The sequence below is a fragment of the Mchenga conophoros genome, linkage group LG8 (genome assembly GCF_057382185.1).
Source record: "Mchenga conophoros isolate Kocher_MC1m ecotype Shallow Benthic linkage group LG8, M_conophoros_male_GT1.1, whole genome shotgun sequence".
Classification (NCBI taxonomy): Eukaryota; Metazoa; Chordata; class Actinopteri; order Cichliformes; family Cichlidae; genus Mchenga; species Mchenga conophoros.
Window position 1 is genome coordinate 26,151,991 of NC_140533.1, and position 14,216 is coordinate 26,166,206.

Consider the following 14,216-nt stretch of genomic DNA (forward strand, 5'->3'; position numbering starts at 1 on the left):
ACACTATATGGACAAAAGTGTTGGTCCATTTATAGAATAAATGTTTTAATACATCTCATTATGACGTCTGAATCTATAAGTATCAATATGGAGTTGGTCCAAGCTTTGCAGCTATAACAGCAGATACTTCAAACTGTGTTCTAGTTCATTCCAAAGATGTTGGATGGCGTTGAGGTCGGGGCTATGCATGAGCCACTCAGGTTCTTGCACACCAGACTCATCCAACCATGCCCTTATGGACCTTGCTTGTGCACTAGGGTATGGTCACGATGCACTGGAAATTTGTCTTCCTCAAACTGCATACAATTGGCCAAAACTCCAGAAAAACAAGTCCGCAGCATCGTCCCTCCTCCACCAAACCTTAAGTGTGGCACAGTTGGAGAGTTAATGTTCTCCTGGTATTCTTCAAAGCAAGTCTCATCCATCAGATTTGCAGACAGATAAACATGATTTTTCCCTCCACAGAACACATTTTTACTACTCCAAAGTCCAGTGGTGCTTTACAGCAATCCATCCTGCACTTGGCATTGTGTTTGGTGATGTAAGGCGTGCATGCTGCTCCTCAACCATGGAAACCCATGCCCTGAAACTCCAGGCATGCTGTGTTTGTGCTGATATTCATGACAGAAGAGGTTCAACCCTTTGAAGCCATGTGACTAAGTACAGCAACTTTACAGGGTCTAACTGTATGTGGCTGAGTTGCTGTGGGTCCCAAACACTTCCACTTTGAAGTCATATTGCTTAAAGTTCAAAAAATGACTCATTGCAGCACTCTAACCCTAACAAAAACAGGCGAGCTCTTTAGAATCAGCTCACTCTTTCACAAATATTTGTAAGGGGAGAAAGGGAGGAGCTACATCTTATACACCTGTGCCAAACGGACAGAAAACACCTAAAGTCAAAGAATAAGTGGTATGGTCTAAAACTTTCATCCATATAGTGATACTAATAAAGCACATGTGCTAAGTAGGGAAAGTGAAACTAGTGACTAAACATCTTGCCAGGTTTTTGTCCTATGTATTTATTTATTTTTGATTACATCCCTACATTTATTTTTCAATATTCTTTAAATCTTTATTTAATTAGGAAGTGAAGCTCCTGGGAATACAAATCTCTGTTGCAAGAGTCTCCTGGCCAAAGATAGACAGGATAACCCAAGCACATTGTTTGAGTCAACTTCCATTGCTAGTTTGAATTGTGCAACTTAAGCCAACACACAGTTCTGACACTGACATTTTTTTTTCAGCACATATCCTCTTATTTGCTTTTGACCATTTATGGACCATGTTTCTTCACATGCCAGCTTACTGCCAATACTGTTATTAATTGTTCCGGCTGTAAATTGACATTTATTGAAATACATAACTGAAGCACAATTTTAATATACTTGCACTTTAAGTATCTCTGTGTTTTGCTACTGTCTATGTCCACTCCTCTATATTTGAATGCAAATATTATTAGCACTCCACACCATGTATTTTAAACCTTTTGGTTCTGATGCAAATTTAATAAACTGTGCTGCACCATTACAGCTAAAGCTACCCAGCAGTATAAAACCAATTAAACCAATCATCTCAAGTTCCAATATTTAACCGATAAACACAGTAATCAATCATTTTTTTAAATTATATTATGTGCATGATTTTGCCAAACTTTCACTTCAGGTTATTTGCGTATATTATCCTAAAAAGTTATAATCCTATTTAACAAAGTTAAGTAAAAGGTCTAACTTTTTATTTTATTAATTTATAAAACAGTTATTAAATACAAAATAATTTTGAGGCTCTTGTGCAGCACCACTGTTCATGTATTAGCCATCTAATTCATCAATTCATGTACCTCAAAATTGTAGCCAGCCGTTCCTGTGAAGTATTTTTCTGATCAAATATTCTGATTTTCTGTGTGCCCCCTGCTTTGTTCTAAGTTCCCCCAGTACCACACCATTAAAAACACACCAACACACCAAGACCTCACTCCAAACTGACATTGGGGATCAGCTTCCACTTTCATCACAGATGGCAGAGGTGAGGAAAGGAGATGAAGAAACTGAACTCCAAGCCACAGCCCATCTGAAACGTAATGTTACCCCCACGCTGCAAGGCGTGCCTGACATCATGCTTGACACAGAGCCACTGACAACACAGCTGATAGAAACCGGTCTGGAGGAGAATCCGTTCAAACCGTACAGGAGTTGTGTGCATGTCTGTGTGTGGAGGCTGGGTGGAGTTTCACTCAAAATATTTCAAAGCGAATTACCGGTTTGTTCAGAAAGCAGGAAAAGGTGTGAGAAGCGCGACAGCAACCAAACACTATAAACAAGCTTCCCATCCCATCATTCACATGTGAAAGTGACGTATCGAAAACAGGTGATGGCAGAGCTTATAGCAAAGTTCTCTTCATTCAGCAAGAATGAGCTTTGTAGCACCTGTTGAATGACAAACAGCAAACATTTTGGCTAAAAATGCTGTTAGCAGGTACCGTGTTCGCTCTAAATCTCCACTCTCCCGAGCGTGAGTGCTTATTAGACACTCCTGCGGATTTACAAAGGTGAACGACCGCAGCCGTGCAGGGCTGGCTTACCTGAGTTTTAGGTTAGCCATGAATTCTTCCATAGACACGTTGTCCAAAAGCACAAAGTCTGCTTTTCCAAACTCCAGGCTCTCGTGTTCTGCCATACTGTTATTTTTTTTCTTCTTACTGAAACTCCTGGAAAATAAAATGTGTCAACAAGTTGCTCTGAAGTGCCGACAAAGGGTGGACATTGGCGGGCTTCCCTGACCACCTCCTCTACTTTAATGTGCAGCTCTGTAGTCGGTGCTCATTTTTTCTTTTCTTTTTTTTTTTGGTCAAACTCTAATTTTAGTCATGTTTAATTGAGGTCGGAAATTCCCTTTTAAAAACCAGCAGCTGCTAATTCTGAACGTTTTAACACGCCGTTTCCCTTCAGGAGCTCCGCTTTTCTTTTAACAAGCAGGAATTATTCCAAAATATCCTCATGTCCATACAAAGTTTCGTCTTTACGCCGAAAGGCACCGTCCCGTTACACCGTGCGCCAGCTCCCCCCGTCCGTCCGTCCTTTTTCCTGGAGTTTCTCTCCTGTCCCTCCTGAACGACCGTACACCAATAGGATTGAAGCATCCTCGTCTAAGCCCCGCCCCCGCCCTGTGGAGAGGTGTTGGTCAGGCAGCGATGTGTAAGTTGAAAAGCATTGCAAATATTTCTGTAGACCACCGCTCCACCAGTTTCTGATACATATTTCAGCAATGACGACGCCACCTCTAAGCTGTTGAACACTTGGAGGAAAACCATAATGTTTTTGGCCTCACTTTAATGATGCCCTCTTTTACCATAAAAGGGAAAACTGGGTCTCAGTAAGATTTTCTCAAGATGATATGAATGAAAAGTAGACGTACAGTTATGTAGACAACGAGTCATTCACTGGATTAATTATCAAATAACCTGTGATAAATAAAACATTATTTTTTAGGTTTTCCCTCCTATGCTGTATCTTAACGTTGCCTCCTGAATGAAACCTCCTGTAAAAGAAGCTGAACACTTTAAGTGCCGCCGGCTTCTCACTAGGCTTACTCTGATATTAGTGCGCCACCTTGTGTAAAAGAGACGTAAATGGCTTTTAATGACGCTTATGACTGAAAACTCCACCCTGACAAACAGCAGTGTTGCTCTAATCGTATTAACTTACATGCTTATATTGTAAAATATCATCCAGTATGTGATTTCATTGAGATTAAATTTTTAACCTGAATAAATAAATGATTAAAAAAAAGACATTTGTTCTGTCATTACAATACATCATAAATCAATTAATTTAGGACATAAATGACTGGATGACGTTTTATTTCCTACTTCTATATTTGGCCCTAAAATCCTTGGCCTCCAACAGCTCCATGTGTAATAATCTTGGAGTCATTTTTGATCAGTATACGCCAAAAACATTAAAAAAAATGTAGAATTGCTTTCTTTCATCTGAGTAATATTATTAAAATTACAATTATCCTGCCTCAGTGATGCTGAAAAACTAGTTCACGCATTTATTACTTCTAGCCTGAACTATTACTATTTTTTAATATCAGGTTGTTCCTAAAGTTCCGTGAAAAGCCTCCAATTAATCCAAAATGCTGCAGTGGGGATAGCAGCAGGAACTGCAAAGAGAGACTATATTTCCTCTATGCTGGCTTGTCTTCACTGGCTCCCTGTTAAATCTTTCTCCTCATATACACAACCTTGAATAATCAGGCACCATTATATCTTAAAGAGTACATAATATAATATTACCCTAACGGAGCACTTTGCTCACTTACTTGTGGTTCTCATAATTTCTGAAAGTAGAGTGGGAGGCAGAGCCTTCAGCTATCAGCTCTTTGCCTGTGGATTTGGGAGACAGACATCCTCTCCACTTTTAAGATTAGACATATAACTTTTCTTTTTGATAAAGCTTATAGTTAGAGTGGGATCAGGTGACTCAAGCATCACTTTTTATGCTGTTGTAGACACAGGCTGCTGGAGGACGTCCTGTACCAGACAGCACATTTCTACTCTCCTCACCACTTTGTATTATGGCTACTGCTCCTGCTATTACTGCTACACATCTGTCTCCCATCCTCTGTGTTTTGTTCTGTCTACCTATGCTCCCCTTTTTCTCTTTCCTTCCATCCCCAGCCGTTCACAGCAGATGGCTCGCCCTCTCTTAGACTGGTTCTATTGGAGGCTTCTTCCTGTTGAGAAAAGCTTTTTCTTCCCGCTGTCACATAGTGCTTGTTGGGATTTCTTACCAAATAAAGTGCCTTGCTGAATTTTGAGGCTTTATAAATAAAACTGAATAGAAAGTGAATTTTAAATGAATGTATAAATTGCAGTAATGATGGATTTAGATAATAACATCACTCTTAAGTCTTTTTAATATTAATATTTTCATTTAAGCATCAAAGCAGACATTTAGCTGGCACTCCAGAGTAGTTAATACAGTGGAACTGGTTGATTTAGCACGAGTTAGCATTAGCAAAAATAATGAAATAAATTACAACAACCGTGAATCTGTTGACAGAAAGAACAAACTTTTTCCTTATCTCCTCTTTGCTAAAATACAAAAACAAATAAAAGTGACATGCGACATCAATGCGCACCATTTTAAACATCAGAGGTGTATATTATTTACTTTGTAAAAGCAGTGAGCCTCCAAATGTAATAGTCATGGATGCAGCAGTGGCCCAGGAGTTACCACAGTTGTGGGTGACATAGACTGAAGCCCCTCTGCGGAGGAAAGTCATGTATGTAGATGTGCTTCCAACACTGTAGGAACGGGGAACATGTGCACGAGAAACGGCCACCCAGTAATTATTTATTACTAGCCACAGATCGGTTTTAAGGCCCTTAATGGTTGTCTGAGTGGAGAAGAAGAACTGGTAGATTCCTTTGACGGGAGCCCTGAACACACCAGTCCTCCTGTCGAAGGCTCGGCCCACATTCACCAGCACCTTGCTGTACTTGATCCTGTTCAGTTTGCCATTGATTTGGGCTGGGTAAGACGCAAAGAAGTGGATCTTTTGGGAAGACACTGAAGAGCAGGTAATCTTATTAGTATTATTACAAAGACAAATAGATATATACCTTGCAGCAATTTCTTAATAAAGAGAGGCTTTTGTAGGTGTATTATGGAAAGCACAGGATAATATCTTAATCATTCTTACACAAACTATGTAGCAGATTCTCCAGCTTTGCTTACAATTAAAGTTTGAGGAGCAAAAAAGGAAGACTTCACCTGTCTCTTAATATTTCTTAAAGTAATGAACCTTTTGTATGTTGAATTTTTGTATTTATATAGATACAAACTAGTAACAAATTAGTGCTGTACAATAATACATGCAACTATTTGTGCCTGATTGCCCATATTAATCAATGTTAGTATTCAATAAGTTGCATTACGATTGACAAAGAAACGCTGTCACCAAACAGAGAAGAATAAAAGCCCCAGACATCCAAGGCCTTCCATCCCTTCAGCGTAAACGTTAGTATGACACATTCAAACTGACAAAAACTTTACTTACTTCTGTTTGTCTTGCATCTCCAGTTAATCTTATCTCTGCTCACACAGGACTGGTTTCTCCTGCATCGCCCGCACACAAGCGTGTTGACGTCTGAGAACACACATTCAGCAACATTCGAAAAGGCCTCTAAAAAGCACTGCTCTTAGCAGGAATTAGACTGTTCCAAAAGGTATACATTTGCAGCAATCAGGATAAATATGGATTGTGGGTGAAAGTGGATGTTTAATTTCTTAATTTTTCAGCATCCAAAAGCCAAATGCTCCCACAAATGTGCACAATATTAATGCATTTTTTCATTTATACCTGCACAGTAAGCCAAATAACAGGATGTTGGCTTAGTGAACTGATAGATGTAATAGTTGCCCGGGCACTTCTTGACTTTGATGGGGGTGGAATGGAAAGCACAGCATCTTTTGTTCCAAGTGCCGCAGACATTGCGGGTCACAATACCATCCCTGATCCTTGGATGAGGCCCGGACAGCCACAGCGGGGAGTTGGTGCCACAGTTGTTCACAGGGACGCACCTCTCAGGCATCTGCAGACTTTTACCCTTGTAGAAAAGACGGTACCACCCTCCAATAGAAGATGAAAATTTTATTCTGTTTTTTGAAATGCCATTGCTGCTTTTAGTGAAATAGGTGCATGCTACATATAAAGAAAGTGCAGTCGGTTACCTTTCCAGTCTACTTGCCGATCACACATCTTCAGCTTGCTGGTGGTGTTGGTGGCGCGCCAGGTCTGATCTAGGACCGTGTAGTGGAAACAGGGGTCACCTCGTCTTCTTGCATCTTCCACAGATGACTGAAAGTTATCAACCTCAATGTAATTTGGACTGTAAGTGAGGATGTGTGTTCCTGCTTGAGAAGAGAGATTGCAGCACATATTGAATTAAGAGTGCGTGTTGAAAATAGTTTTATTTTGAGTAAAGAATGCAGATTATTTTATTCACTGACCTACTTTCTTCTGAGCTCTTTTCTGATGGCTTGATATATGCATCTGCGCATGAAAAAAATAACACATTCAGTAGCTGGTGCTCAGTATGGAGACAGATTGTAAGGAGTTATATAGAGGCTACCTGAGTCAGAGCATTGTGCTGCTGCTGAAGTGTTGTTTGTTCACACTTCAGGCTCTCCATCTCCTGCAATAGTGAGCATTTTTAGAAAGAGTGACATGCTGCAGTCTCATTGACAGATAAAATAATAATAATTCGGATTTATAGGGATTTACATAATAATGATAATAATAATAAAAATAGTGGGTCCAGATGCTCCAGATTATGTCCAATACATACAGAGTCAGAGTAGTAACTGTGCGGTAATTTATAGAAGTTACCTATACCTATGTCACTATAGAAACAAGAAGATAAAGAAAAGGAATGAATAAATGCATGTGTATGTGTGTACAAATACATGCATATCTATATATGAGTATGTATACTGTATATACAGTACTCTTGTAAAAGGCTGGTTTGGATTTGAGGATTTGTTTGCAGAAGGCTGGATTGTTGTAGATGTTTATAATTTATTTATGTTTTTTATTTTATCTTGTGCTTTAATAAAAGCTTTAATGCAATGGCCGTAGCTCATAAGGTAGTGCAGGTAGTCTACAAATCCTAAGGTTAGTGGTTTGATCCACTTTGTGGAAAGCAAGGCACTCTATAAGAACCACTCCATTTACCATTAAAAAAGCAAAGCCCACTGCAATTAATTTTAAGGCAAATTCTAGTGATTTCCTACTAAATGTCTGAAAAATCAAGTAAAAAATAAAAACAGATTTTAACACACAGAAAATGGAAACAAGCATTTGAAGCAACATTTCCACCTTGACTTTATTGATGCAAAATTGGCAGTTGATATAAATAAAATAATTTTTTTTAAGTAGATGAATTGGGTAATATAATCAAACGTTTTTGGCCTACAGGGACCCTTCGCTAAGATGAAGGCCTGATGTTCATAAAAAAATAAGATTTAAAGAATAGTGAATAATTAACCTGCCTAGTTTCTTACTTTATTTACCAATAAAGTGTCTGGTCTATAACATCAAAAAAGGTGAAAAATACTGGTCACAATTTCTTAAAATTTAAAAGAAAAGATATTAAAATGTCATTTATTTTTTTTATTTTTTAATAAACGAAAAATTATTTAACAGAATGGTTAATCAACAGACTTGTTTATTAATTTTGTTGCCCTAATTGTGTAATAGCTCATTGCATCACCTTGAAAATAGCAGCTAGTTGCACAGACAAAGGTTGATCTTCTACGCGCCAAAGTTTGAGTTCAGACTGGAAAAGAAGAAACAAAAACTTTCTCAAACGACAAATTGAAGTAATTGATATTAAACATATCGTGATGTTCTATTCTCTCTACGAGCTCAGTGTGACAAGAGCTCGGCACAGTTCTGTCTGTGCTAAATAACATCTGGGGAAAACTTTTGTTGCATAATAAATGGTTTTTTTTGTATTGTTCCATCTGCCTTCTAGCTTCATAACATCAATGAACAAAGCTCATACTCACAGAATTTGTGTTCCCCGAGCAACCAACTGCACAAGATGACAATGCTACGAACATGGCCAGAGCTAAGACAACCATCTGGGGATGACAACAGTTACACAATAGTTATGTAAAAGATGACATTTAAATGCTTTCTCATTTACTCGTTGAATAAATCCCGACAAAACACTGTACAAATGTCAGTGTTTATTGGAGAAACAAACAATTTGTGACCAGATGCTCGAAGCTTTGGTTTTATTTTTTTATCACATATCATTAGTGCGAGATGTTGGAATTAATTGAGGAAAAACGCTTTTAAAGGCTTGGGTTTTATGACAGAAACACATTTAGATACGGTTTATATTTATACAGAAAGAAAAGGACAAAGAAATAAAAATTACAAGTCAATTCAACCAATTCAATATATTTAGATTTAATTAGATCTGCAGACTTTGCTATTTTTGCTCCTTTTTTAATTAAAAACAACTACAACAACAATAATTGATCATTTGATTTGCAAGTTACTGAGTTCAGATTAAACACATTACAAAAAAATTGAAAAGTATAAAGAATAATAAAAAGTATGCCTATAACAACACTATATCATCACACAGTCAATGTTCAGCTACAGTTATATTGCAAAGAAATCTTACAGTTCCATGAATATCCAAAAATTGTACCTTGAACTATCCAGTCAGCAGTCTGTGGTTATAGAAGCGGGCCATTAAAGTGCTGAAAGAATGAAAATAACAAAACATTAAATACGTTTGGACGTCCAATTTCAATGCAATCAGATGTCTATAAGTGTAAAGCTACACTCACCTCTCATTTCATCATGATGAGAAACTGCACCCTGTCTGAACATGGCCTTAAATACTGACCCGCTTCAGTTTAAAAAAAGGAGAAAATTCAGTTTAACAGCATCTAAAGGTGCAATTTTTCACAGACTTGTTGCAAGCGTAGACATGAAATTTCTGTAGTGTTGGCAGTTTCTTCAGTTTGCCCAGTCAGCAGACAGTGGTGACACTGTAAAAGTGGTCATTTTTTCATGACCTGTCTTATTACTCCATACGCAGATGGCCAAGGTGTGAAAACAGTCCAACTGACATTAATGTGAAGGCTGTGACATTTCTGTTATTAAAATTATAGTTATCTGGCAAGTGAACAAGTGAAGAGTACCTGCAGTAAATACTTCTTGCATTTGCTACACACGTCAAGACATCTTTGAGCTTTAAGATGAAGAATGTACTACTTACTATGAGTTCAACTGGAAGCGTGGGGTGGAGGTAATGTGACTTGAAGCTGTTGTGTTGTGGTGAATGTGTTATTCTTCTAAATGAAATAGGCTGTATTTTCTTTCAGTGATGCTCAGAATTAAATGTTTGTACAATTAAAGATTTTATCAAAAGTTCTTATCAGCCAATCACACGGGAGCAACTTGATGCATTTTGGTCAAGAGAGCCTGCTGAAATTCAAACTGATCATGAAAACGATTAACAAAGTAATCACTCTTTGCACGCAAGATATGCAGAACAGTATAAGATGTTAAACCTTGAAGCAGGTGGACTAAAATGCCACTTCTGTCAGCTAAGAACAGGAAACTGGGTCTGCAGCTCTGATGAGCTCACTAACTTAGACAACAGATGATTGAAATACGCTGCCTGGTCTGATGAGTCTCGATTTCTGCTGAAACTTTGGGATAGTGGTTCAGAATTTGCCATAAACAACATGAAAGCACGGATCCATCCTGCCTTGTATCAGCGGTGGTTCAGGCTGCTGCTGGAGTGGGGGATATTTTCTTGGTACACTTTGAGCCTCTTAGTACCAACTGACCTTCGCTTAAAATGTCACAGCCTACTTAAGTATTGTTGCTGACCATATCCATCTCTTTATGACCACAGTGTACCCATCTTTGGATGGCTGCTTACAACACACGATGTCATAAAGCTTAGATGATCTAAAGGTGATGTCTCTAGCACTGTTAAATCTAAGCCATAACAAGCTCAGACAGCTTGAGCAAGGTGTACCTAATTAAGTGTCTGGTGACTGTATTGCAAACAGTGAATTCACTAGTTTCCATGCAAACTAACTACAGGTGGATGTTTCTATAATCAAACAGGCCACTAGAGGGTAACAGCAGCAATAGAAGCTCAGCACCATTACCCCATTATTATTAATAATATAATGAGCCGAGAGTTATCTTTACTTGAAAAGAAAATGAGATAGTTCTTGTGTTTTATTGTGGGCTGACTTAAAGTGGAGGAGATAATTGTAGCTCCAGTCCAAATATGCAGTAAATGAATAGCTTTATGAAAAGCACCCCATTGGCAGAGCAAGCCGCGTGCTTTACTGCTGTTGAAATCACAATTAGTTTGTCATGGTGAAAACATTTGGCATGTTAGTATCTGTTGGCAGTCAGGGTGTTTACAGTGTTTCACCCTGGCAGTTGTGGCGGTTGTAATGTTCTGCTCTGGATATTTGTCTGCAGGTCACTGGGCCACAGGTCACCGAGAGATGTAACTGAGCTGAGGCAGGTTGTTTATCTTCCTTTTTTTTTTAAATCACCAATTACCACTACTTGTTCGTTCATTAAAACTGAATCTGTCACGTTCCAGATGCTTTACGTTAGAGAACTAATATTAAATAACACTAATAATCACAAACCCAATGTAAAGAGAAATAAGAAAGAAAAAAACACAGTGTAAAATGTAAATAAAAGCAGAAGAAGATGTGCAAGTTTCATGAAACTATATCTTATTCATTTCCTCTAATGGCCACCTGAGGCTGAAATTCTTAGGATAAAACTCTTAACTTTAGCTTGCTACTAAGGGTTCTGGAGTAAAAATCTGTGTTATTACAGGTGTGGCTTGCAAACCCACTCATTTCTAACAACTTGTCAATCACAGTTCATCAGCCATTGAGCATATCCAACAACTATCCTTTCAAAAACTGAGTATGAACAAGATTCGTGAAACTGACTAAGGATTTTTATTCAATATAACCCAAAACGAGTCATACTGACTCATTATTATCCCAGAGCCTAGAGGCAGACAAGAGTTTACTGGGATCAAGTCAGAGCGCCGTGTTCTAACTAGACTTGTATGGGACTTGAAGTCTATTTAGCAAATCGCTTCCACATTTGCTTCAACTTTTCAGATCCAGAGTCTACGATCTTCTTTTTTAATGTCTATGAGTCCAAATTGAGGCTTTAAAACAGTAGAACACGAAACCAATGGGAGCTGTCATGATATATATGAAGTCTATAACTTCTTATCTATCAAACATTGCACACCTTTGGTACAAAAAGATTATGCATAAGGGCACTTTGAGAATTCTTGTACACGTCAACATGCTGATGATGGACATTGTGTACTTTGGCAGGGGTTGCTGTTGCTATGGAGAGTTTATCAGCCTTTTGTTTGTATGAGATAGAAGCTGAGCGCTATTGGATTCTTTCCTCTGTGTATCTGTGTAAGCCTGCGGGTAAACACTCAGAGCTATGGCTGCATTTAGATCAGCTGCTGGCCCATATACACTCAATACGGGATATAGAACAAGCCACCCACAGGACCTTTCATTCATCAACAAAAACAAATGGGCATCCCTGGAGGGTTTTAAGAGATACTGTAAAACTAAATGAGTGATTAAGTCAGATACAGCAGTTTAATAATTCTTTAAATTGATTGTATTATTATATTGTCCTCCCCTTTAAACATATCAGCATATTAGAGAAACATACAAGCAAACGTCTTGAATTTAAAGTCACTTAAGGCATCACGTATGATCAACAAAAGGTAATTAATTTTATTACAAGTATTAATTTTACAAAATTCTCTTTTTGTGTTGTTTAAAGTCAAACATTAATGTTGTTGTATAGCTGGTATCACACAGTATCATGGGTTAGGGTCACTTTGCGAGTGATTATAAGAAAGACAGACTCCACCGTTGCATTCATCATCTGAGAACTTCCCAGACTGGATGTTATCAAAAACCAATGTTAGCTGATCTACTGAGACAACTAGAGTGTGTCCTGTGCTGCCACTGATACTTCTACACCGCAGGTCCGAACAACAGTGGTCCTCCTGGGATTGAGGAAAACTCCACCTGCTGCTAGGACTGTCCAATTCTGGACTGGAAAATCAGCTTGAAAGAGGTGGTACCTTTGCTCTTGGAACATAGACAGGAACATAGCAACTGTTCACTCCTCCTTCTGTTCACTCACAGCCAGCATGTCCTCAGCATACCACGAGGCCAATTCTGTGCTATGACTCGCTGAAGTGTGTTTTTAGCGCTTGGTTTGCGTTACCAGCAATAAGTCAGACTGGTTCTCTGGGCCTAGTTAGCCAGGGCTATCCTTTGCTACCAATTTCTAAGCGCAGTCAGTGGGTTTGGGGGTTTCAGAATCTCGTCTCTGCTTTTTGCAGATGATGTGGTTCTGTTGGCTTCAGTGATCAATGACCTGGGGCAGCTTGCACTAGAACACTTTTCATCCAGGTGTGGATCAGTCTGGATTAGAATTTGCACCTCCAAATCTGGTTCTCAGCCTGAAAAGGCTGGATCGTCCACTCTGGGTCAGGTACAACTTTCCATGGAGAGTTTAAGCATCTTGGGGTTGCTTCCTAAGTTAGCAGAGAGAGGAATGGGAGACTAACAGCCAGACCGGTCTGTCGTGATGAAGTGAGAGCAGAGTGTAAAAGTGAAGCTGTGAGGTCTGCATTTCTACTCATGAGCTCTGAGTAGTGATTGAAAGAATGAGACTGCAGATGCAAGCAGCGGAAATGAGTTTCCTCCAAAGGGTGTCTGTACTCAGCCTTAGAGATAGGGTGAGGAACTGAGCTGCTACTCCTCCACATCAAAAGGAGCCAGCTGAGGTGTTTCAGGCATGTAATGAGTGCCAATCGAGCACATGCTGGAAGAGATTACATCTCTGGGATGGATAGTTATTTATTTATTTAGATCATTTTATACAGGGGGTGAAAATTACCCCCTGATTGGTTTCATCATATAAATACAACACAAGTAATGTTTACTTGAAATTACTGATAATTAAGTGATAGCACAATCACAGGATAATAAATATGCTTGTAAGTGGTAATGTTGATTAAGTTGTATTAATGAAAAGTTTAATTTTTGGTTTCTACAAATATGACCACTGACCTTGAGGTCGTGGTCACTCAAATTAAAACACATGCAAGATTTGTATGAATTTTAAAATCCAACATTGCCTCGTCCTTGAGTTATCGAATTCAAAAGCTTGGATGTCCATGCTGCCCCATCAGCCTTTTACAGCTTAAGGGGTAAAAAAGTCAGTTTTTGACTCTAGAATTTAGAACAAGCATCTCTAAGTGACCTTTAAAGCACAGCCATTACTGAACATGTTAAATGTATACTGCCTCTCACCCTCTTGAAAAAGAAAGCGAGCAGAAGCCAGCTATTATTAGAACTCCCTTTAGGCTTTTATCCTTTGGCTGCATGAGTCTCACACTCCCCACATATCCAGCAACCACAAGCCCACATCTTAGTCCGTTTACTCGAACATGACCTCTGTCTTATTGGGCTCCGAGCCGAGAGCTACTAAACCAGTGTGTTCCTTCTTGTCACTTCCCGGCAAAATAGTGGTGTAACTCTTTGTACCCCGAGGCAGTGAAAGCAGCTGAGTGGA

General features: G+C 38.9%; 2 protein-coding genes across 3 annotated transcripts in view; both read right to left on the reverse strand.

Moving 5' to 3' along the window:
• myo1d (myosin 1D) overlaps positions 1-3,101 on the reverse strand; it is a 125,164-nt gene extending 122,063 nt beyond the window's left edge. The window contains exon 1 of the mRNA XM_085285242.1: positions 2,581-3,101. Within this exon, the coding sequence (XP_085141368.1) occupies positions 2,581-2,675 (95 nt within the window). The 5' untranslated portion in view covers positions 2,676-3,101. The remainder of the gene's footprint in view (positions 1-2,580) is intronic.
• Positions 3,102-4,947: 1,846 nt separating this feature from the next.
• LOC146568887 (uncharacterized) lies at positions 4,948-9,288 on the reverse strand. Of its 2 annotated transcripts, none has more exons than XM_085283440.1 (9): positions 9,235-9,288; positions 8,579-8,653; positions 8,281-8,346; positions 7,141-7,203; positions 7,019-7,061; positions 6,740-6,919; positions 6,369-6,638; positions 6,066-6,155; positions 4,948-5,575 (listed from the first exon to the last, which is right to left on the reverse strand). In XM_085283440.1, exons 2-9 carry the CDS (start codon positions 8,651-8,653, stop codon positions 5,169-5,171), a joined length of 1,194 nt encoding a protein of 397 aa, XP_085139566.1. In that variant the 5' UTR covers positions 9,235-9,288; the 3' UTR covers positions 4,948-5,168. The 2 variants fall into 2 exon arrangements, with proteins under 2 accessions (XP_085139566.1, XP_085139565.1); XM_085283439.1 differs by having other exon boundaries at positions 6,740-6,922.
• Between the last annotated feature and the right edge of the window lie 4,928 nt (positions 9,289-14,216).

What these genes read in the sequence shown, in the direction of transcription:
- LOC146568887 (XM_085283439.1), bottom strand. Translation starts at nt 8,653, where the DNA reads ATGGTTGTCTTAGCTCTGGCCATGTTCGTAGCATTGTCATCTTGTGCA. An exon ending in AACTAGCTGCTATTTTCAAG is followed by an intron (nt 7,204 to 8,280) that starts GTGATGCAATGA and finishes TCACTATTGCAG; the next exon opens with GAGATGGAGAGCCTGAAGTG. An exon ending in AGCACAATGCTCTGACTCAG is followed by an intron (nt 7,062 to 7,140) that starts GTAGCCTCTATA and finishes TTTCATGCGCAG; the next exon opens with ATGCATATATCAAGCCATCA.